Genomic DNA, 23,453 nt, shown 5'->3' with positions numbered 1-23,453 from the left:
TGAGCCCGGAGGCTCCGGTATCTCCTCCCAGAGGGCAGGAGGCTGAAGAGACCGTGTGAGGGGTGGCAGGGGTCACTCACAATCGTGGTCACTTTGCGGGTGAGGCGGGTGTTTATGTCCTGCAGGGGGGGGAGTGAGGCACCCATGATCCTTCCAGCTGCCGTCACTATGCGCTGCAGGGCGTTCCTGCTGTGGTCTGTGCAGCTTCCGCCCCACACAGTGATGCAGTTGGTCAGGATGCTCTCCATGGTGCCGCGGTAGAAGGTGCACATGATGGATGGGGGGCTCCCTGCTTTCCTCAGTTTCCGGAGGAAGTAGAGGCGCCTCTGTGCTTTCTTTGCCAGCGATGTAGTGTTGGCTGTCCACGAGAGGTCCTCACTGATCTCCACCCCCAGGAATTTGGTGCTGCTGACCTGCTCAATGTCCGCACCGTTGATGGTCAGTGGTGGGTGATGGGTGTGGCCTTTCCGGAAGTCAACAACGATCTCCTTGATCTTGCTGTTGTTGAGCAGGAGGTTGTTGACTCCGCACCACGTGGTCAGAAGGTTGACCTCCCTCCTGTAGAGGGTCTCGTCATCCTTGGTGATGAGACCTATCAATGTTGTCGTCTGCAAACTTGACCATGTGATTGGTGCTGGAGCTGGATTTGCAGTCGTGAGTCAGCAAGGTGAAGAGCAGGGGACCGAGCACACAGCCCTGAGGGGCCCCTGTCCTCAGTGTGATGCTGCTCGAGGTGTTGTTGCCAACACATACTTTTTGTGGCCTCTCACTGAGGAAGTCCAGCAGCCAGTTACACAGCGAGGTGTTGAGCCCCAGCTGGTCAAGTTTGCAGATGAGTTGTTGTGGGATGATTGTGTTGAATGCTGAGCTAAAGTCTATGAACAGCATTCTTACATAGGAGTCTTTTGTCCAGGTGGGTGAGGGCTGGGTGGAGAGCAGAGCAGATTGCATCCTCCGTGGACCGATTTATATTCCCTTCCTTCAGCATCGATCATAGGCCCATCTTTCAAAGTTCGAATGGCATTTCAAACACCAAAAGCAAAAGATATCAGCAGGGCAAGAGAGGCTGAGTGAACTGCGTTCACCATTGTGCTCAAAACACTGCAAAGCCTTCTTCTCAGCACAATCAGTAAGACAAATAGGCTAAATTCAGAAATCCAAATTGTACTGAATTTTAAGTAAGGATGCAGAAGGTTCAAACCCTCGTTCCTAAATACAGCAACAGCTTGAAATTACTCATTAACTGATGTGGAAGAATTAAAGCTGCCGTCACTAAGATACAGGCCTCTGATTGGCCAAATTGACAGATATTGTATATAGTGGTGTTCAGATGGGGCCACTGAAAATATTGGCAGCATACCGAAACCAAAATATGTTAGCCGATTCAGTAATTCTAATATGCTCTTGTATCTAAGCAAGTAGAGATCAATATGAGGGTCAAATAATCCCATACTAATGTACTTTGCCTTCATGTTTCACAGTTAATGTTAGTAATGCTGATGTGCATTGACACATGGTACAGTTTTAATGTGTCCAACAAGCGATTTGTTTATCATGTTGTCCTGTCTCGACAAAATGCGCTTAAATTTGGAAGAAAACATTGACCAGGAATAAGCGTACTCAAGCTTAGAATCAGGCCTATAATTCTGCAAAAGCAACTTGTGGGTCAAAACCCACCACTTGGCAACCATCATTATACAGGTCAATATCTAGAGTTTACACTAAATCCTTTTCCATATGCATCAATTCCATACTTTATAAATCACTGAATATGTTGGCAACACTCAAATCTACAATTTTGTTCACTTTAGTTTAAAAGTTTTAGTTTGACTGACACTTCGGTGGACCACTGGAAAAAAAAAAAAAAACTACAATATTAAACCTAAAGCGGTATTCAGCTTGTTGCAAGCCTTGACCCTGTTGCTACTAAAGACTACTTCCACAAGGTTCTGTGCAGGAAAACTATGCATAAACAGTAATGCAGTCAAAAAGCAATAGTTTATTATATTTTAGTCATTTGTATCTGAAAGAGCATTTTCTTTTGCAGTTAACGTTTTGTCACATCCACAGTAAACTCAACAGTTGAGCTAACATCGTTGAGGTTTGACATGTTTTCATCCAGCGGTACTCCTTTTGATTCCAAGTCGACGTCTGGAGATTCCTTTTCTAGAAGGGCAGAGACCTTCACACCATCCATCTGTAATTAAGAGTCGGTTTTAACTGCCATGCCAGTGCCAAAATATGCATAAAGAGTTATTTAATCCTTCCACATATATATATCCTGCATATAATCTAAAGCCTGAACCACCACCTCATCTGGTGTAGATTATGAACCAAGAAGCAGTCCCAGTCCCTAGAAGTACTTTTACTTGCAAAGCCATTAAGACTATTATTTAATATTTCCACATATTGATTCTGCTTAGAAACTAAAGCCTTTAAATTGTGACCCAAGAAGCAGTCTCTTCTCAGCAAGAATAGACATGTATCAAAGTTCTTTGCAGAACACAATGTGGTACAACCACATTCAACATAAGGGCACACAAAAAAAATAATCATGCAATTTTGAGGCTCAACTTACCAACTTGGTCATTCATTTCAATTCACTGGCTGCCAAACAGTGAAGGTCTTCTGATTTTATTCAGACGAGGAAGCTCCACCACAGGTACTGGTCCACTGGTCTGCTTGGCTGGCAAGACAATTATCGGACCCACTCGTGCCGCCTTTTCCCACACTAAAGAATTAAAAGTTCAACCATTTGTGAAAACTGACATTGCAATTTCACATTATACACATTTCTATAGGGACCCCAACCTGTCTTGGTTCTCTGTCCACTCCTCCAAAATGGATTAACTGGCTTCTCAAACCCACGAGAACCAAACTTGCTCGGGCTACTGGGCTTATCGTGACTTTGACAACGACTACATGAATAGTCATGATCATCAGCTGACCTCCATCTGAAAAGCAATTTATAATAATTACACGCACCACAATGAGACATTTTGTGCTGGTCTCACTTACCTTCCATTTATAAGACTGCATGCCTTATCTGGTGCCTCTGCATCATTTACTGGTACAGCATTCAGGTGACATGTGATGTAGAGCTGCGAGAGGAAAAAAGTAACTGTGGGAAAACAACTAGATGTGTAATAATGACTTGATCACGTTAAAGTAGAGCCTCACTTCTCCTCGGATCTCATTATGAAATTTAAAGGCATCAATGGTCAAGTGGAGCTTGTCATCCTGTGTCCTGGATAAGAAGTGAGACCTAGAACCTGGAAGCTCAGAGTCAACCAAGCACCTGTGAAGAGAAGGGAGAATTTAATCTATTCGTCCAGTCTTGGTTAATCTCCCCTTAATACCCAAAAGTATTTTTTTTTTTTCTTTCATTTGTAGTCTTCAGACCTAACTGACATCACTTTGTTTCTTTGGCAATAAAGAGTTTTACCGAGTTGTACAATGCTTATCTTTTCAAAACAAGAACATGAAACACAAAATATGCAGATATGTGTGAGCCATCACGTTGAATCAGTCCTAGTGGCCGGAATGACGCTGCTCTACAAGTTTTTTTTAAACTGGGTTGCAGGCTTGATATGGACACCCGTGCTCAATGTGGAGCATTTATTTTGAAGGGAAACAGTGATCACAGAAGTAGGACGTGGCGAGTCTTCAAGAATCGTGGCAGTCACTTATTACGGTGCAACTTAAAAATGTACAGGCATTTGATTTCGCCGTGCATTTATTAATGACTTAGTTTTAATGCTGTGTACTTTGGTATTATGTGTAGTTCTCAATAAAAAGGTTGTGAAATAAAAGCTTCATTTCCCCTTGTACCACACCTGTATTACCTTCACACCCCACAGTTTGAGAACCACTGCTTTAGGAAATCCAGCCGCCTTCACACGGCATTCTCTGGAGCCATAAAAGGCTTCACACATGCAGTAATCTTCCAAGTGCTTACCCATTTTCAACAAAGACGTATCTCGGCTCAGAGGATACATCTGGGGAAAGTGTCGCCACACAGCTGCTCACAAACACTCGGAGCCCCGTGTGATGTCCAACTCGGACTGAGGCTTCGATGGAGATGGGCTCGCTGAGGTAAAACACGTTAGAGCCTCTTCGATGAAGCCAGTCAGCTGAAAAAAAGTAATATACATACATACACATACCTCTAAGTCCAAACATAATGAATAAAGAATACTTTATGAGTTAATAGTGACTGCAAATGAATAAACACATGAGAAATTAATGAAACCTACTTGTCATAATTCTCAAGTCAAACTCCAAAGTTTCCTCTGCAGCTTGTGTTGACATGAAGGGGATCCAGGTGGGCATGAGGGAAGAACTGGACAAACTGTACTTCCTAAGAAACAGGAAAAGCATCTTAAGATCGTGAAACAGCATCTAGAGCACTTTAAAGAGATGAGCTTTAAAAGACAAACCTTTCATATTGACACTCAATTGGAATTACAGCCTCGTCCAATCGAACCACCCCATCTGGAGAGGCCATGGGAGAGTATACGAGCACATTTGTGTAGACCAGTGTGTCTTCAGTCATCTGTGGAGAGTAGATGCATTTTTTTTTAAACTGTATTGTCACATTATTTAATTGAAATAAAAAAAACATTACCCTTTGTTTGGTTCCACAGTCCACCAGTCCAACAATGATTCTGTACTCATCTCCTGAAGACATTGTAGCTCTACAGTAGTCATTGAGCTCCACTCCAAGGCGTAATTCATCACCATTGACAGGAGCTCCAACTTCAAACATGTCAGCTTGGATAATAATCTCCAATGAGTCTGGATGGCAGGTCACTCGGACAGTATTCACCTGCTCTTGTTCCTCAGATGGATCCTTTGCTTGCAGAGCGTGTTGGGAGCTCCTTGTGAACTGAGGACGTTGAATTGAAGCATGTTGAGAGTAACCTTTGGGAGGAAAAGCAGAATATGACCTGAAACAAAGTCCAACCAGGAGGTGAACCAAAAAACACAAGTTCTTCATAGCACTGAAAAACAACAAAGTGGTTTAGACTGAATATTCTCTTCCTGTCTGACCCACTAAGCAGCACAATACTCTGAGTAGTGAACATGTCTTACTTTATATTCAGACAATCAGCCTCATCAAAGCAGCCCTGCACACCTGAGTCTAATCATCCACTAATCAGCCTGTAATTGGTTTCACACCTTCTAAGACTCAAGACTTCAAGATTCAACCATATTTCAATCTGTTCAAAAATGTCCCATATATTTGCTTTGTTGCTTGTTTATTTGGAAATTCTATAACGTGTTATAGTAAATCAAAACTGTAAAGAAAATGAATAAAATCAATACAGAAATTCAGTTGAAATATGAAGACATTTATTCAAAATGTGCCTCAACATAATTTACATGAAAGAATATCTAAACGAAATGAATTCCATTTTTAAAAGATATAAATCAGGAAACAATATCCAGCCGTCACTTGCATATCTGTTTTTGACAAGTTCCAGTTTTCTAATCTGTTACTACAGAGCTTCACGGGCGACTGTGGCTGCCTGTGACTGTGTGCTTAGCAGTGTCGTCCTTCAATCAGAGGACCAGTGTTTTGATCCCCGGTTCCTCCTATCCATGTCGATGTGTCCTTAGGCCAGACATTAAACCCCAAAATTGCTCCTGTAGCTGTGCCCATCGTATGTGTGTGAATAACAGTTTGTCCTAATGGGCAGGTGGCCATCAGTGTAGGAATTGGTGTAGTTAAAGTGTTTTGAGTGGTTGGAAGACTAGAAATGCGCAATACAAGTACGGGTCCATTTAACATTTAATCCAGGAGCTGCCTCATTATCATTAACTATGTTAGTTGTTCTGCCTTTTCTGGGGCGCTGACTTAGTCTGTGGCTGTTAAATTGTGGATTTGAAATTGTGCACAATGTTGTCCACACAAGCTTATTTATTTACGTTTTGTTGGATTGATTGGGTTGGCATTTGTGGAACAGCTCTCTTCAGATCTCTCAAATATAAAATGGTATGTCTCAATTGATTCAGTCATCTCCTTAACTGCACAGCATCAAGTGGTATACCTCAAGGATCTATTCTTGGAACACTTTGTTTCTCTCTGTATATGATTCCTTTAGATCATATCATTCAGTACCATAACCATTTTACTGTTATGCAGACGATACAGTAATATCTGCCCTCTGAATACATCAAGCTAGCCAAACTACAGAGCTGCATCGGTGATGTGAGAGACTGGATGTCACAAAACATTTTGCTATTGAACTCTGACAAAACAGAGGATCTTATCATTGGCCCTGGGCACCTCCGTAATCAAGTCCAGCCACTGCTTGGTCCCATTACCTCAAATAGTAAGGGCACTGCTATTATTTTTGTCATATTGTGTTTTCTCCAGTCAGCTGACTTGCCTGCCTGTTTAGATGCTATCTCATAGATTGCCACAATGGCCTGATATGAGCCTGGCTAGTCATATTCCAAAAAGGATGTTCACTGGAAACTGGGTTGTCCTGCCAAATAACAAGAAGAATGGAGTGTACCCCGTTGCATCACTCGATGTGCAATTGTAGGCATACAACACTTGACACTTGTCAAATCTTTCAGTCCTTCCTTTCCCTTCTGGGTGATGGGGAGTGGTGCGTAATCCTTTGATTCCATAGAGTTCAGCTGCTGATGCTATCCCTTGACAGCTCTACGATGAATTTCCCCAGGAAACCTACATTTCATAGCAAAATCGTTAAATTGTTTGTAGTTGCGCAGGCTTGAGCTTCGACTTTTTCAAGAGCAGAAAGTCCACCGAGACTAATATGATTGGGTGAATGGTTTTGATACTCATTGGAGCTTGTGTTGTTCGGTTTAGTTTCCTTTTCTTGAGGCCTTCACACATATTTGTCACGATGTGCTCCTATTACATTGCATTTTTGTCCAAAAGAAACAGTCTCTGATCAGATTAACTGTCCTTTCTGTGCCCAAATGACCAATTTGCATGTGAAGTTCTTTGAGCTGACATCTAGACTGACTCCACCTCTGTAAAATTCCATCTGCCTTGATCTCCAGTTTACTCCGTTCCCAGTGAAAAGGTATAAAATATAATAAGACTCTAGACTTGTGGATACTGGTCAACAAGAAAGCTCAGAAAAATCTTTAATCTCATAGTTGTCCTGTGATTTTTAAAGTTGGTGTCCCAAATTCACATTTTAGTAGCTAGTATAGCGGCGAACCTTTTGTACGAGCAGAAAACAACGGGTGGTAAAATCAAAACTGTAAACAACTAAAAAGCAGGGGCATTTTCCTGGTTGCAAATGTGGACCCTCTTGCTAGATGCCACTAAAGCCTGCACACAGAAACGTAACAAGGTTTTCTGAGTGCTTTGCACCAACAGCACACAAAAAGTACTTTTTCAAGCAAAAGTTTATTTTATGTAGGCTTCATGTGCATCTGAAAGGGCTTTTTGTGCAGTTGCATTTGACATTTTTGTCTCATCCAAAATAAACAGAACAGTTTGGCTGACATCTTCGAGGGTTGAAATGCCGTCTTCGTCCACCGCCGGCCCCTTCGATTCCAAGTCGACCTCCGGAGTTTCCTTTTCTAGAAACAGAGATTTTGCAGCATCTCCATCTGCAATTAGAGTCGATTTTTAATCGCCGTCTGTCGGCAATCTTTTTAAAAACATTACAAATATCTTACCTTCTAGATCTTTTCCACTATAGTCATGATTATAATCTAAAGTCTGAACCACCACCTCATCTGGTGGAGATTGTGAACCAAGAAGGAGTCCCTTCTCATCTAGGAGGAATAATGTATCATGATTACTTTGCAGAAAGTGCCAACAAATTAAAATCATGTAATGCATTTGTCAACTTACCAACTTGGTCATTTACTTCACTTCTCCACTGGCTGCCAAACAGTGAAGGTCTGATGATTTTATTCAGAACAGGAGGAAGCTCCTCCACAGGTATTGGCCCACTGTACTGCTTGGCTGGCAAGACAATCATCGGACCCACTCTTGCCTCCTGTTCCCACACTAAAGAATTTAAAATTCAAAACCATGTGTGAAGCCTTCCTTTGCATGTTCCCCAATGTACAAAATACAGAAGGAACCCAACCTGTATTGGTTCTCTGTCCACTCCAAAATGAGTCAGGTTCTTGTGGCTTTTCAAACCCACGAGGACCAAACTTGCCAGGGCTGCTCGGCTTAATGTGACTTTGACAAGAGCCACATAAATAGTCATTACCATCAGCTGACCTCCATCTGAAAAGCAATTAAAATATTCTCAGACACCAATATTTACTTTACATTTTTTCTATGATACAAATATTGGGCTGATCTCAATTACCTTCCATTTATAAGACTGCATGCCTTATTTGGTGCCTCTGCATCATTTACTGGTACAGCATTCAGGTGACATGTGATGTAGAGCTGGGAGAGGAAAAAAGTAAATGTAGGAAAACAATCTACATGTGTAATAATGACTTGCGCACGTTAAAGTAGAGCCTCACTTCTCCTCTGTCCCCATTATAAAATGTAAATGCATTGATGGTCAAGTGGAGCTTGTCATCCTGTGTCCTGGATAAGAAGTGAGACCTAGAACCTGGAAGCTCAGAGTCAACCAGGCACCTGTGAAGAGAAAGGAGAATTTAGTCTGTTCTTCCAGTAGTGGCTAAATGTCCCTTAAATACAGTTGTGGTTGGGCAAAGACCAGAATAATGCCAATTAAGAAGTCTAGAAACAAGTCAACACTCTAGGCAACTAAAACTAATGCATTTGCAACACCAAAACCCCGGAGTTTCCAATTTATAGTCTTCAGAACCAACTGAGAGAGAACAACATGACATCACTTGAGGCAATTAATCCGCCTTCACACGGCATTCTCTGGAGGTATAAAAGGCTTCACACGTGCAGTAATCTTCCTAGCGCTTACCCGTTTTCAACAAAGACGTATCTCGGCCCTGAGTATAGACTTGGGGAAAGTGTCGCCACACAGCTGCTCACAAACACTCGGAGACCCATGTGATGTCCAACGCTGACTGAGGCTTCGATATCGATGGGCTCGCCGAGGTAAAACACATTAGAGCGTCTTCGATGAAGCCAGTCATCTGCACAAAATTGTAAAAAATACTTTATTTGTTAATAGTGACTGCAAATAAGTAAAGACATGAGAAATGAAGGAAACATACTTGTCATAATTCTCAAGTCAAACTCCAAAGTTGCCACTGCAGCTTGTGTGGACATGAAGGGGATCCAGGTGGGCGTGAGCAAAGAACTGGATAAACTGTGCTGCCTAAGAAACAGAATTTAAAGTGAGACAGGGTCTACAGCACTTTAAAGAGATAAGCTTTTAGAGACAAACCTTTCATAATGACACTCAATTGGAATTACAGCCTCATCCATTCGAACCAACCCATCTGGAGAGGCCACAGGAGAGTATACAAGCAGGTTTGTGTATACAAGAGTAGCTGCAGTCATCTGTGGAGAGGTGAGGAGCTTAAAACTAGTATAGTGTAATAAAATTAAAATAAATGCATTACCCAATGTTTGGTGCCGCAGTCCACCAGTCCAACAAGGATTCTGTACTCATCTCCTGAAGACGTTGTAGCTCTACAGTTGTCATTGAGCTCCACTCCAAGGCGTAATTCATCACCATTGACAGGAGCTCCCACTTCAAACATGTCAGCTTTGATAATAATCTCCAATGAGTCTGGATGGCAGGTCACTCGGACAGTATTCACCTGCTCTTGTTCCTCAGATGGATCCTTTGCTTGCAGAGTGTGTTGGGAGCTCCTTGTGAACTGAGGACTTTGAATTGAAGCATGTTGAGCGTAACCGTTGGGAGGAAAAGCAGAACATGACCTGAAACACAGTCCAACCAGAAGGAGAACCAAAAAACAAAAGTTCGTCATAGCACTGAAGAACAGCAAACTGGTTCAGACTAAGCAGCACATCGACCTAAATATTGGAGCATTTCTTACTTTATATTCCGAAGCTTCATCAAAGCAGCCCTCCACACCTGATTCTAATCATCCACTAATCAGCCGGTAATTGGTTTCACACCTTCTAAGAGTCAAGACCAAAGTCTGAAGAAGTTGAGGGGGATTCAACCATATTTGGATCCGTTAAAAAGTCATATATATTTGCTTTATTGATTTTTTCTAAGGACATTCAAAATATGACAAACTAAAAACTCAAAAAAGAAAATCAATGCAGTAGAAACATTAAGAAATAAACCCAGAAAATGCCTCTACATAAATTTCATGAAAGAAAATCTAAACTACATAAAATCCCTTTTTAAAAGTAATAAATCAGGAAACTATATCAATCATTTTCATCCGTTTTTGACAAGTTCCAGTTTTCTAACCAGTCACCCCAGGGGCTATTATCATAAACTATTTAAGTTCTGCCTGTTCTGGGGCGTTGCCATAGTCTGTATTTTTATTCATCATGTAATTCGGTCCAGAGACGTTTACATATATTTCAGTTCTCTGCCAATGTATACTGTGTATAATGTTTTCCCCTTTTCAATACAACCAACTTTTAAAATTACAATTTATTTTCCACGTAGCCCTCAGCATAGTGACGCCTGAGTTATGAATTCACGATAATAGGTTCTTGGATATTGCATGAAAAAGTTACCAGAACAGTTAAATGAAAATACAAATGTTCTGCTGCTTATACTTGGACTGCTTCAAAAAAATAAGCAGCTTCTTCAGGACATTAGGGGGAAAGCTGTTTATATTTCTAACTTTTCAAAGTCATGTATTTTTAAATCTTGTTTTTATTAATTCATTAGATCCTAAGGACAAAATATTTTTTAAAAACTTACAGTATCTTCATATTCTCAGCCAATTCAATTATTAGATTTGTTTAATGTTCACCTATTACTTGTCTCTTTTCAAATGGGATCCAATGGCAGAAATCTTGAAAGCCATATCAACTTTTAAAAAACTCATAAGAGCCTCAAAAGGGGCATGTACTGATGCATTTGATATCTCTGGGGGGAAAAAGTTAAATGTAGCTCGTTTTAGCCACAGCACTTATATTAAGACAACTTTACTTTGTACCAAGGTACCCAGGTATGTAAAAATGAATCCTCTGAGTTAACAGTCTTCCAGCACTCTGTTGCCACTATTACACTTTTTATCCAGTAAAAAGCAAGACAGCTAGAACAGTCAAATAGGTTATCAAAAACAACAAAGAACTTAGGCCAGTTGATTTTAATGTCACAACGAAAATAAAGAGAATCATCATAATTGACATTGATTGTCTGGATTTCAGTCGTTTGCCTACTTGCTGGGGAAAACCATCAAAGGACCAAGTGTTACACTTCTACATGCCACGATATCTGAAACACAAAAATGGGCATAAGGACATTTTGTTGGGACTTTTACACAAACAGGTTTATACCGACATTGCGATTCAAATCTACAACATACCTTCAGGGATCAGACGTCTCAGATTTGTGTAATAGTCTGGAGTACTTTTGTAGCAGATACTGTCACAACATTGACACACATCACTGGCATCCACATTTATCCATCTAGAGGGAGGATACAGATTTTCACAATGTTATTTTTTGTTTTAACATTTGCAACAGCCAATGTATTTGAAGTTTGTTGTATTGTATTCCCAGACCTATAGTTCTTAGTTTCCATGTTTGCTCAGTTTCATTGTCGAAAACCAACTGAGTCATAACGTTTGTTTTGTTGCATTTGAATGGTCTAAATTTGCTGTGCGGACATTATGGTAGACAGTAGCTAGTTTTGATTTAAAACAATATAGGATAGACACTGACATTAGCTTTTAAATGTATATGTCCATCCATTCGAACCAACCCATCTGGAGAGGCCACAGGAGAGTATACAAGCAGGTTTGTGTATACAAGAGTAGCTGCAGTCATCTGTGGAGAGGTGAGTGAGCTTAAAACTAGTATAGTGTGTAACAAAATCTAAAATAAATGTACATCAACGCGTTGGTGCCGCAGTCCACCAGTCCAACAAGGATTCTGTACTCATCTCCTGGAAGACGTTGTAGCTCTATTAGTTGTCATTGAGCCCACCCAAGGCGTAATTCATCACCACATTGACAGGAGCTCCCACTTCAAACATGTCACGGATAATAATCTCCAATGAGTCTGATGGCAGGTCACTCGGACAGTATTCACCTGCTCTTGTTCCTCAGATGGATCCTTTGCTTGCAGAGTGTGTTGGGAGCTCCTTGTGAACTGAGGACTTGAATTGAAGTATGTTGAGCGTGAACGCTGGGAGGAAAAGCAGAACATGACCTGAAACACAGTCCAACCAGAAGGAGAAACAAAAACAAAGTTCTGCATAGCACTGAAGAACAGCAAACTGGTTCAGACTAAGCAGCACATCGACCCAAATATTGGAGCATTTCATTTATATTCAAGCTTCATCAGCAGCCCTCCACACCTGATTCTAATCATCCACCACCAGCCGGTAATTGGTTTCACACCTTCTAAGAGTCAAGACCAAAGTCTGAAGAAGTTGAGGGGATTCAACCATATTTGGATCCAAAAGTCATATATATTTGCTTTATTGATTTTTTCTAAGGACATTCAAAATATGACAAACTAAAAACTCAAAAAAGAAAATCAATGCAGTAGAAACATTAAGAAATAAACCCAGAAAATGCCTCTACATAAATTTCATGAAAGAAAATCTAAACTACATAAAATCCTTTTAAAGTAATAAATCAGGAAACTATATCAACTATTTTCATCCGTTTTTGACAAGTTCCAGTTTTCTAACCAGTCACCCCAGGGGCTATTATCATAAACTATTTAAGTTCTGCCTGTTCTGGGGCGTTGCCATAGTCTGTATTTTTATTCATCATGTAATTCGGTCCAGAGACGTTTACATATATTTCAGTTCTCTGCCAATGTATACTGTGTATAATGTTTTCCTTTCAATACAACCAACTTTTTAAAATTACAATTTATTTTCCACGTAGCCCCCAGCATAGTGACGCCTGGAGTTATGAATTCACGATAATAGGTTCTTGGATATTGCATGAAAAAGTTACCAGAACAGTTAAATGAAAATACAAATGTTCTGCTGCTTATACTTGGACTGCTTCAAAAAAATAAGCAGCTTCTTCAGGACATTAGGGGGAAAGCTGTTTATATTTCTAACTTTTCAAAGTCATGTATTTTTAAATCTTGTTTTTATTAATTCATTAGATCCTATGACAAAATATTTTTTTAAAACTTACAGTATCTTCATATTCTCAGCCAATTCAATTATTAGATTTGTTTAATGTTCACCTATTACTTGTCTCTTTTCAAATGGGATCCAATGGCAGAAATCTTGAAAGCCATATCAACTTTTAAAAAACTCATAAGAGCCTCAAAAGGGGCATGTACTGATGCATTTGATATCTCTGGGGGGAAAAAGTTAAATGTAGCTCGTTTTAGCCACAGCACTTATATTAAGACAACTTTACTTTGTACCAAGGTACCCAGGTATGTAAAAATGAATCCTCTGAGTTAACAGTCTTCCAGCACTCTGTTGCCACTATTACACTTTTTATCCAGTAAAAGCAAGACAGCTAGAACAGTCAAATAGGTTATCAAAAACAACAAAGAACTTAGGCCAGTTGATTTTAATGTCACAACGAAAATAAAGAGAATCATCATAATTGACATTGATTGTCTGGATTTCAGTCGTTTGCCTACTTGCTGGGGAAAACCATCAAAGGACCAAGTGTTACACTTCTACATGCCACGATATCTGAAACACAAAAATGGGCATAAGGACATTTTGTTGGGACTTTTACACAAACAGGTTTATACCGACATTGCGATTCAAATCTACAACATACCTTCAGGGATCAGACGTCTCAGATTTGTGTAATAGTCTGGAGTACTTTTGTAGCAGATACTGTCACAACATTGACACACATCACTGGCATCCACATTTATCCATCTAGAGGGAGGATACAGATTTTCACAATGTTATTTTTTGTTTTAACATTTGCAACAGCCAATGTATTTGAAGTTTGTTGTATTGTATTCCCAGACCTATAGTTCTTAGTTTCCATGTTTGCTCAGTTTCATTGTCGAAAAACCAACTGAGTCATAACGTTTGTTTTGTTGCATTTGAATGGTCTAAATTTGCTGTGCGGACATTATGGTAGACAGTAGCTAGTTTTGATTTAAAACAATATAGGATAGACACTGACATTAGCTTTTAAATGTATATGTCCCATCGGTGGTGGCGATACTCTCAAGCACCCTGAAGATAAATTATTAAGAGTAAAAACAAGAAAAATCACCTTGAATTGACATAATTGCAGGCCTTGTTGGTGGGGCTGTTCTTCCACATTGCAGAGGTTACTTTCAGCTGGCAAGTTATAAATATCTTTTTTTTTTTACAAAAAAATAGAAATGTCACCATACAACCTGGAAGAATTTCCAAATGTTGAAATCAACAAAGTTCTGAAAATGCCTCACCGAGTTCCTTGAATCCTGGTGGAACAAGAAAGCGTCGAGCTGCAATTGAAGCGACGAAGCACTCTTTCTTCGTTGGAATAGTGCATTGGATTTATACTCTTTAGCATCAGTGAGGCATCTAAAAAAAATATATATTTAAGTTTCTCAAAGTCGAAAGCCAGATTTGTTTCATACTAGAAGTTACCCTTACCCATGGTTTTCAATGAAGTAGTATCTGGGAACTGACATTGTGTCAGGTGACAGAGTGGCGACACAGCTGTCAATGAAGAGCTGTTCTGGTCCTGACTCAGGACCAGTGTAAGATGCCTCGAGGTGCAGGAGTTCTCCAATGTAGAAGACCGGTGAGAACGTCTCACTCGTCCAGTCAGCTAAATGTAGACACGGACGTTACTGCATGCACACTAGTCAACACAAGCACGTTGCACACACACACGTACCAGTCATCAGCTTTAGAGAGAACGCAGCAGGTGAAACCTCTGCAGGAGTGGAGGCCAGTTGTGGCAGTTGATTAATACTGCTCACAATCTGGGTCCTGTCAAAGTAAAAAAGATCAATCATGAAGTCACACAACAGCTTCATTGCAAAACAATTATACAAATATCACCTTTTATAGTAACAGGAAACAGGAACTGCAGCATATGACCTTCTTGTAATGCCAAGGTAACCAGCAGATGGTGATATCATCAGCTCATTGGAGTAAGTCACGTAGTCATCATATATCTAGAGACAAATATTTTAAATCAGGGAACTTTCTGGAAAAGTACATTTTCAATCATCATCATGTATCAAGCAACAACTTACAGTTAATTTGGAGCCACAGTCTTGCAGACGAGCTTCAATGCGATATTCAGCATCACCAGTAGCAACAGCTCGGCACTGACTTTTGTGTGAATGCTCTGGTTCTCCTAAAAAAAGCTCCTCTGGAGACACAAGACGTCCATTTTTATACAGGTCAGCCTTTACCAAAATGATCATGGAGGCGTCTGTGCATTGTACACGGACTGTGGCTCCATCATCAGGTTGTGGCCCGCTGTCTTCCGCCTCAATTCTGAAATTGCCGGTTTTATATTCCCTTCCTTCAGCATCGATCATAGGCCCATCTTTCAAAGTTCGAATGGCATTTCCAACACCAAAAGCAAACGATATCAGCAGGGCAAGAGAGGCTGAGTGAACTGCGTTCACCATTGTGCTCAAAACACTGCAAAGCCTTCTTCTCAGCACAAACAGTAAGACAAGTAGGCTAATGATAATTTCAGAAATCCTAATTGTACTAAATTCTAAGGATGCTGAAGACTCAAACACTCAATCTTAAATACTTCCCAGTTCAGAATAATTAAATCACATGGAGACAACAGCTGGATGAAATTACTCATTAACTGATGTGGGAGAATTAAAGCTGCAGTCACACCGAGATACAGGCCTGTGATTGGCCCACACTTTGCCAGCGATGCGCCCAGATATTGTACATAGGGGTGTTCAGATGGGACCACTGAAAATATTTCTGCAATTTTAAATGCTGTTGTAGTTGGCTATCTAGGTTAGTTGAGGAATCCCACACTAATGAACTTAATGGCTTCATGTTTTACCGTTAATGATTGTTCTCATGTGCATCGACTAATACCGGGACAGTGACCATTTTGAGTTCAACAACAATCCAGTTTCAATGTGTTTCCTACATTGTTCTTAAAATTGTCCTTTCTCTTAAGACAAACATATAGCTTTAATTTGAAGGAGTACATTAATTGTAAGGAAGAAAACATTTAACAAGCATACCTAAGTTTAGAAACACCTCTCAGAGGCAAATATATCAAAAGTATACAAAAGTCACGCTTTCACTTATCTAAAAAATGTACTTTAAAAACACTTTAAAATATTTTTACTGTAGTATACATTTAAGAAATATATTATCAGAAAAAATATACTTTAAGTGAAAGTTCTGTGCAATTACTTTAATGTACTTCTTTGAACTTTGTTTTCAAACATTGTTTTGTATATTTCAAAATGTACACTTTAAATTACCATTAAAACAATGTATTTAAAGCACATTTGATTAATCATGTTTTTAAATATACCACTTTTTTGGTATATTTTAAGCAATATTTGAGTGTACTTTTTCATGTTATTATTTCAATATATATATAAATATATAATATATATTGTAATGTGTTAAAATGTGTTACTCTGAAAATGTACCAAAAGCTAATTATTTTAATATATTTTATATCTTGTCGTTTTAGTATATCTTAATCATGTTTATATTTCAGTACATTATGGGTACATTTTTCTAAATGTTAATTATTATTGATTGTGTGTGTGTGTGTGTGTGTGTGTGTGTGTGTGTGTGTGTGTGTGTGTGTGTGTGTGTGTGTGTGTGTGTGCGTGCATGCGTGCGTATGTGAGGGGTCAGAGAGAGGGCCAGTGTGTGTATGTGTGGTGGGTGTGTGTGTCTGTGTTAGGGGTCAAGAGTCAGGATACGGGGCCTGGTGGTCAGTGTTCCACTATGATTCTAAAGTGTCTATATACAAGCTATTTTCTATTAATTTATTTCTACAGATGTTAACTTTATGTCTTAAATTTTGGAAAAAGCTAACATTAGCTAGCATTTAAGCTAGCTAGCCCATCAAGTACAATGTGTGAAACCCCCCGAGAAGAGCTTCAGTTTAAATGTAACCACAACTTGCGTCTCAGCAAACGCAGCGTGCTTATTAGCAGGTGCAATGATATTTTTTTCAATCTTTCAGGGCCACTCTTGAATTCAGTAAGCATGTTTTTTATTTATTGTTGGTGTACGTGGCTTCACCGACCATGAACGATGCAGTAACATGGAAGTCAGGGAAGGGACCTCATTGGGAAATGAGTCCAAATTCGAAACAAGTTTATCTGTTTACTAATTTAAATGTAATGTACAGTGCACTTCTATTACGTAACTTTTCACTTCTTACTTTTGATGAAACGGAAGCATTTTTTTTTAGTGCTGTGAAAAATAACGTGTTAACTCAGTTAATTAAATTACAGGTTTAACTAGTTATTTATTTTTTACGCATTTAACGCATGCGCAGAATGAGCTTCCAATCCTTCTGTTGTTGGTCGTCGGGACGAAAAAAAAGTCACTTGCAAAATGAGCTTCCAATACACCACTTCAATCTGAACTATGTCCGCTCTCATGCAGACGGTCTGTTCATCGGTAATGATCCTTCCGCAGGTTCACCTACGGAAACCTTGTTACGACTTTTACTTCCTGTAGATCAGGGTCTCAACACGTCGATCGCGACCTGCCAGTCGATCGCGGCGTAGTGTCGGTAGATCGATGACATTAAAAGATTGGCCCGCCTGACATGTTCTCTATAGCACGTCTTTGTTCTTTTATTAAACTAAACGCCTGTTGTTGATCGATCTCCACAGCAGCATGTCATTTCTGTCTCTTCGCTGCGTTAACACTTATCGATCTCCGCCTCGCGCCACAGAGCTCCGTGCGCTCGCATCGGGACCGAGCAAAAGAAAAGTCACTTGTCAATCTGTCCACCTGTCCGGGCCGGTGAGGTTTCAGCTTTGCAGCGGTGTCCCCGCCGTCCCTTTCATCACGGCCCAGTTCATGAAGAAAACCCACACAGTCAGTTTGCCTCAGCAACTGCTAGAGGAAGACTAGAGGCCTTTAGATTGTATCATGGTGGAGTTAATGGTTGACAAACAAGAGAAAAATTTTCTGTTTAACCCTCCTGTTACCTTTACATTTACTAACATATTTTACCCTCGGGGTCAATTTGACCCCAGCAATTAAGACCTCCAGAAAATTATTAGAATTAATATTGCTTCCCAAGTTTAAGTGTGAGGTACTTTATGTTTGTTTGTTGACAACCTAAATAGCCCTTTAAATAAATAAAAAAGTTGATATTTCTTATATGTTTGACACAGTGAAAATCAGCCTGGGGTCAAATTGACCCCAAAGAACACCGACATTAAACATTGAATGGGGTCAAATTGACCCGAAAGGTAACAGGAGGGTGAAACATTCTGTTTAGGATGAAGATGTATTAATGTTCCATATGGAAGAAAACTGCTAAATAACTGCTGAGTTGCAGCACCATTGTATAGAAGAATGTATAAATGTATATATCCGTCTTTTGTCATAAATCTCTATGTTCTCACAAAATATACCGAGAATATCGGTAATATGTGATTAATCATGATTAAGCCACAAAAACCTGTGATTAACCCGATTAAAAAATGTTATCGTTTCACAGCCCTAATTTTTTTAAATGGCAGAGGACGGTAGCGGTAATTATTAACCGTGGCTGTGCGACCAGGGAAATATTTGTTTGACCTGTACAAGTAGAAATATTGGCATATTGACAGTTCCTCAATGTTAGACCTGATTTACTGTTAAACCAATATTGGTTCCACAATATTTCTTGTCTAGTGAAAATAAGAAAAAGATGAATGTACACTACCATTCAAAAGTTTGGGATCACCCAGACAATTTTGTGTCTTCCATGAAAAATCACACTTTTATTTATCAAATGAATATAAAATATAGTCAAGACATTGACAAGGTTAGAAATAATGATTAATATTTGAAGTATTAATTTTGTTCTACAAATTTCAAGCTCAAAGGAAGGCCAGTTGTATAGCTTATATCACCATCATAACTGTTTTCAGCTGTGCTAACATAATTGCACGGGTTTTCTAATCAGACATTAGTCGTCTAAGGCGATTAGCAAACACAATGTACCATTAGAACACTGGAGTGATAGTTGCTGTAAAAGGGTCTCAATACACCTATGGAGATATTTCATTAGAAACCAGATGTTTCCACCTAGAATAGTCATTTACCACATTAACAATGTAGAGTGCATTTCTGATTAATTTAATGTTATCTTTATTGAAAAAAAGTGCTTTTCTTTGAAAGTCATCCCAAACTTTTGAACGGTAGTGTATGTTGTTCCAATTTCACACAACAAAATGGGTAAATATCTAGAGTGAAGCCTTTTCTTTATTTTTAGATACATATTTTATTTAAAAATCACTGAATGTGGTGCCCAATTGATCATATTTGCAACATTTACACCGGATACTTTTTTAGACAGTATTTGTACGTGGCAGAACATAATATTCTTGATACCATCTGGCTTTAGTCAGTCCCCAAATGCTTCAACTTAGATGCTGCCGCCATACCTGTTTGACATTGTTTTCATGAAATGATTAAAAAGGTTTCACCTAAACCACGCTCAGGACTTCACTACCTTTGAACCAGGATGGTCTTACTAATGTTCATTTTAGTAGAAAAGTTCACGCCACCGTTCAGTACTTCTGAAAGATTTGACATTCTACATCTTCAGAATCAAGTTTAATATTCAGACTTTTATCTTGACAGTTATGCACTGAACCATTTTTTTTTTTTTACAGTCTGTGTGCAACAATTTAACCTTTTTATGGCCACATCTATAACAGCAATGAAACAAGTGTCCCAAACTAAGGCCAAGTAAATTGTGCAGTCACTGGAAAATATATCCAGTATACACAAAGCAGACTATGAATATGGCCTATTGATGTGGAAACTGGACCATTGGGTAAAGTTCAGGAAACACTGGTGCTCAGAGAAGCCAACACTTGCATCCCAAAATCACATTATAGTGGCTGCTATCCACCACTCACCTTTTGTACCAGGCAGAAACTAACAATTGGTGGCAGAACCACATCTTTAAACCTTTAGAAATAAAACAGGAGCATCTTGCTAGAGGTGCTACTAAAGCCTAAAGACTGATCTAACATGGGTATTTTTGCATTGTAGGAAAACAGCATCGAATGGCACAAAAAAGTCGTAATCTAGAAGCAATAGTTTATTATATTTGGGAGTCCTTTGAAGCCGAGATGGCGATTTGTGTTGCATTTGACATTTTGGTCAAATCTACAGCAAACCGAACAGTCGAGGGTTGACATGCCATCTTCGTCCTCCACCGGTCCTTTCGATTCCAAGTCAACCTCGGGAGATTCCTTTTCTCTAGAAGGGCAGAGACATTGACATCATCATTAGCTGTAGGTAGAGGTGGTTTTAATTTCCTTACCGGTGCCACAATGTGCATTTTTATTTAATCTTTCCAAATCTCAATTCTGCTAAAGCCTGAACCACCACCTCGTCTAGTGTACAATATGAACAAAGCAGTCTCTTCTCAGCTAGAAGAGAAAGTCATCATTAGTTTTCTTTGCAGAGCACAAAGTGCTTGAACATTCAACATTTGGGCTGGAGAAGAAAAAGAAAAATCGTGCAACTTTAACTCACCAACTTTCTCATTCATTTCAATTCACTGGCTGCCAAACAGTGAATGTCTGCTGATTTTATTCAGACGAGAAAGCTCCTTCACAGGTACTGGCCCACTGGTCTGCTTGGCTGGCAAGACAATCATCGGACCCACTCGTGCCACCTTTTCCCACACTAAAGAATTACAAGTTCAAAACCATGTGAGGCCTTGCATTGTATTTTCCCCAATCATGCACGTTGATATAAGGAACCCAACCTGTATTGGTGCTCTGTCCACTCCAAAACGGTTCAGGTTCTTCTGGCTTCTCAAACCTACGAGGACCAAACTTGCCAGGGCTGCTCAGCTTATCGTGACTTTGACAAGAGCCACATAAATAGTCATTACCATCAGCCGACCTCCATCTGAAAAGCAATGAAATATTCACACGCACCCTCATTTACTCTGCATTTTACTTTGATTCACATTTTGGGATCATCTCTTACCTTCCATTTATAAGACTGCATGCCTTATTCGGTGCCTCTGCATCATTTACTGGTTCAGCATTCAGGTGACATGTGATGTAGAGCTGTGAGAGGAAAAAAGTAAATGTGGGAAAACAATCTACATGTGTAATAATGACTTGATCACATTAAAGTAGAGCCTCACTTCTTCCCTGTCCTCATTATGAAATTTAAAGGCATCAATGGTCAAGTGGAGCTTGTCATCCTGTGTCCTGGATAAGAAGTGAGACCTAGAACCTGGAAGCTCAGAGTCAACCAAGCACCTGTGAAGAGAAGGGAGAATTTAGTCCAATTTATAGTCTTCAGAACCAACTGAGAGAGAATAACATGAAATCACTTGAGGCAAGTGATCCACCTTCACACGGCGTTCTCTGGAGCCATAAAAGGCTTCACACATGCAGTAATCTTCCAAGCGCTTACCCATTTTCAACAAATACGTATCTCGGCTCAGAGGATACATCTGGGGAAAGTGTCGCCACACAGCTGCTCACAAACACTCGGAGCCCCGTGTGATGTCCAACTCGGACTGAGGCTTCGATGGAGATGGGCTCGCCGAGGTAAAACACATTAGAGCCTCTTCGATGAAGCCAGTCACCTGAAGAAAAAAAAGTGTAGGTATATAAATAGTGATGAAAATAAATCAAAACATTAGAAAAGAGGAAACATACTTATCATAATGCTCAAGTCAAACTCCAAAGTTTCCTCTACAGCTTGTTTAGACATGAAGGGGATCCAGGTGGGCATGAGGGAAGAACTGGACAAACTGTACTTCCTAAGAAAGAGGATAAACATTTAACCAACAAAAATGGGAACAAAATGAGGACGTTGTCTAAAGCTCTTTAAAGAGATAAACTTCCAAAGACAAACCTTTCATATTGACATTCAAATGGAATTACAGCCTCATCCATTCGAACCACCCCATCTGGAGAGGCCACAGGAGAGTATACGAGAACGTTTGCGTAGACTAGTGTGTCTTCAGTCATCTGTGGAGAGTAGTTGCATTTAAAACTAGTTTTAAATAATTTACTTGAAGAAAACAAAAATTAATATTACCCTTTGTTTGGTTCCGCAGTCCACAAGTCCAACAAGGATTCTGTACTCATCTTCTGAAGACATTGTAGCTCTACAGTGGTCATTGAGCTCCACTCCAAGGCGTAGTTCAGCACCATTGACAGGAGCTCCAACTTCAAACATGTCAGCTTGGATAATAATCTCCAATGAGTCTGGATGGCAGGTCACTCGGACAGTATTCACCTGCTCTGGTTCCTCAGATGGATCCTTTGCTTGCAGAGTGTGTTGGGAGCTCCTTGTGAACTGAGGACTTTGAATTGAAGCATGTTGAGTGTAACCTTTGGGAGGAAAAGCAAAATATGACCTGAAACAGAGTCCAACCAGGAGGAGAACCAAAAAACACGAGGTCTTCATAGCACTGAAGAACAGCAAACTGGTTCAGACTGGTTCAGACTGTAAACTGTCTTCCTGCCTGACCCACTAAGCAGCACAATACTCTGAGTAGTGAACATGTCTTACTTTATATTCAGACAACCAGCCTCATCAAAGCAGCCCTGCACACCTGAGTCTAATCATCCACTAATCAGCCTGTAATTGGTTTCACATCTTCTTAGACACCACGGTCTGATGAAGTTGAGGAGGATTCAACCACATTTGAATGTGTGAAAACTGTTCACACTTATATGCTTCATTACTTTTTTCTTTGGAAATAAAATATGTTAAACTAACTAAAAACGGTATCATTAAAATACATACAGAAATGCAGTTCAAACAATAACCCTTGTGTGGTGTATTTCAAATTCAACAAACTATTTTTTCAAAATATTCTGATATTTACTTCATCCCAATTACAAATATAAACAGCATATATGGTTATTTTCCTTTTACCTTTGTTAGATACTATTGAGGAGTTATTGTGCTACATTCTCTCACTCATAATTTAACTGCCATAAATATTATTTGTCATTTGTAATAAGTTTGGTTATATATTATTATTTGTAGGCTACAACTCGTTCTGTTGAATATTGGTTTGTTTTATTTTGCATTTAATGGGAACTATTTGTGTCCTATGTTGCTCTGGGACGCATTTGGTTGCAACCATCTCAAAGAGACATGTGGTTGTAGCTAGTTTCTAAGAAGTGTAAGTAAGCGAATCATAAGTATTTAAAAAGTTTCCCTCGTGGTTGTGTGCAGCCAGTGAGGTACGTTCTTTATGTTTTGTATCATTTTTG

At 39.6% G+C, this 23,453-nt stretch overlaps 4 protein-coding genes across 4 annotated transcripts; all 4 read right to left on the bottom strand.

Moving 5' to 3' along the window:
- Positions 1-2,600: 2,600 nt before the first annotated feature.
- On the bottom strand, positions 2,601-4,999 carry LOC130188969 (zona pellucida sperm-binding protein 3-like). The gene is made up of 8 exons (XM_056407551.1): positions 4,628-4,999; positions 4,440-4,555; positions 4,257-4,360; positions 3,959-4,133; positions 3,181-3,298; positions 3,019-3,101; positions 2,812-2,954; positions 2,601-2,731 (listed from the first exon to the last, which is right to left on the bottom strand). The coding sequence occupies exons 1-8, from the start codon at positions 4,997-4,999 to the stop codon at positions 2,601-2,603; spliced, it is 1,242 nt and encodes a 413-aa protein (XP_056263526.1).
- A 2,302-nt stretch (positions 5,000-7,301) lies between these two features.
- Positions 7,302-9,885, bottom strand: LOC130188535 (zona pellucida sperm-binding protein 3-like). Its single transcript, XM_056406931.1, has 9 exons — positions 9,514-9,885; positions 9,336-9,451; positions 9,163-9,266; positions 8,907-9,081; positions 8,485-8,602; positions 8,322-8,404; positions 8,091-8,236; positions 7,850-8,008; positions 7,302-7,318 (listed from the first exon to the last, which is right to left on the bottom strand). Exons 1-9 carry the CDS (start codon positions 9,883-9,885, stop codon positions 7,302-7,304), a joined length of 1,290 nt encoding a protein of 429 aa, XP_056262906.1.
- A 3,787-nt stretch (positions 9,886-13,672) lies between these two features.
- Positions 13,673-15,638, bottom strand: LOC130189295 (zona pellucida sperm-binding protein 3-like). The gene is made up of 8 exons (XM_056408078.1): positions 15,255-15,638; positions 15,058-15,173; positions 14,891-14,985; positions 14,644-14,821; positions 14,454-14,571; positions 14,276-14,361; positions 13,823-13,926; positions 13,673-13,731 (listed from the first exon to the last, which is right to left on the bottom strand). Exons 1-8 carry the CDS (start codon positions 15,636-15,638, stop codon positions 13,673-13,675), a joined length of 1,140 nt encoding a protein of 379 aa, XP_056264053.1.
- A 4,743-nt stretch (positions 15,639-20,381) lies between these two features.
- LOC130188961 (zona pellucida sperm-binding protein 3-like) lies at positions 20,382-22,635 on the bottom strand. Its single transcript, XM_056407541.1, has 9 exons — positions 22,264-22,635; positions 22,078-22,193; positions 21,879-21,982; positions 21,631-21,805; positions 21,356-21,473; positions 21,193-21,275; positions 20,966-21,111; positions 20,731-20,883; positions 20,382-20,451 (listed from the first exon to the last, which is right to left on the bottom strand). Exons 1-8 carry the CDS (start codon positions 22,633-22,635, stop codon positions 20,753-20,755), a joined length of 1,245 nt encoding a protein of 414 aa, XP_056263516.1. The 3' UTR covers positions 20,382-20,451; positions 20,731-20,752.
- Between the last annotated feature and the right edge of the window lie 818 nt (positions 22,636-23,453).

Source organism: Pseudoliparis swirei, chromosome 23 (genome assembly GCF_029220125.1).
Source record: "Pseudoliparis swirei isolate HS2019 ecotype Mariana Trench chromosome 23, NWPU_hadal_v1, whole genome shotgun sequence".
In the NCBI taxonomy this organism is placed as follows: domain Eukaryota; kingdom Metazoa; phylum Chordata; class Actinopteri; order Perciformes; family Liparidae; genus Pseudoliparis; species Pseudoliparis swirei.
This window is presented reverse-complemented; position numbering and strand designations above follow the sequence as displayed.

Coding starts and splice junctions, on each gene's coding strand:
- LOC130188961 (XM_056407541.1), bottom strand. CDS start 22,635: ATGAAGACCTCGTGTTTTTTGGTTCTCCTCCTGGTTGGACTCTGTTTC. Junction 21,474..21,630: donor TACGTATTTGTTGAAAATGG/GTAAGCGCTTGG, acceptor TTCTCTTCACAG/GTGCTTGGTTGACTCTGAGC. Junction 21,112..21,192: donor TGCAGTCTTATAAATGGAAG/GTAAGAGATGAT, acceptor ATTGCTTTTCAG/ATGGAGGTCGGCTGATGGTA.
- LOC130188969 (XM_056407551.1), bottom strand. CDS start 4,999: ATGAAGAACTTGTGTTTTTTGGTTCACCTCCTGGTTGGACTTTGTTTC. Junction 4,556..4,627: donor ACTGTGGAACCAAACAAAGG/GTAATGTTTTTT, acceptor TACTCTCCACAG/ATGACTGAAGACACACTGGT. Junction 3,102..3,180: donor ATAATGAGATCCGAGGAGAA/GTGAGGCTCTAC, acceptor TTCCTCTCGCAG/CTCTACATCACATGTCACCT.
- LOC130188535 (XM_056406931.1), bottom strand. CDS start 9,885: ATGACGAACTTTTGTTTTTTGGTTCTCCTTCTGGTTGGACTGTGTTTC. Junction 9,452..9,513: donor ACTGCGGCACCAAACATTGG/GTAATGCATTTA, acceptor ACCTCTCCACAG/ATGACTGCAGCTACTCTTGT. Junction 8,237..8,321: donor TGCAGTCTTATAAATGGAAG/GTAATTGAGATC, acceptor ATTGCTTTTCAG/ATGGAGGTCAGCTGATGGTA.
- LOC130189295 (XM_056408078.1), bottom strand. CDS start 15,638: ATGGTGAACGCAGTTCACTCAGCCTCTCTTGCCCTGCTGATATCGTTT. Junction 14,572..14,643: donor TACTTCATTGAAAACCATGG/GTAAGGGTAACT, acceptor TATTTTTTTTAG/ATGCCTCACTGATGCTAAAG. Junction 13,927..14,275: donor TGCAATTATGTCAATTCAAG/GTGATTTTTCTT, acceptor TCCTCCCTCTAG/ATGGATAAATGTGGATGCCA.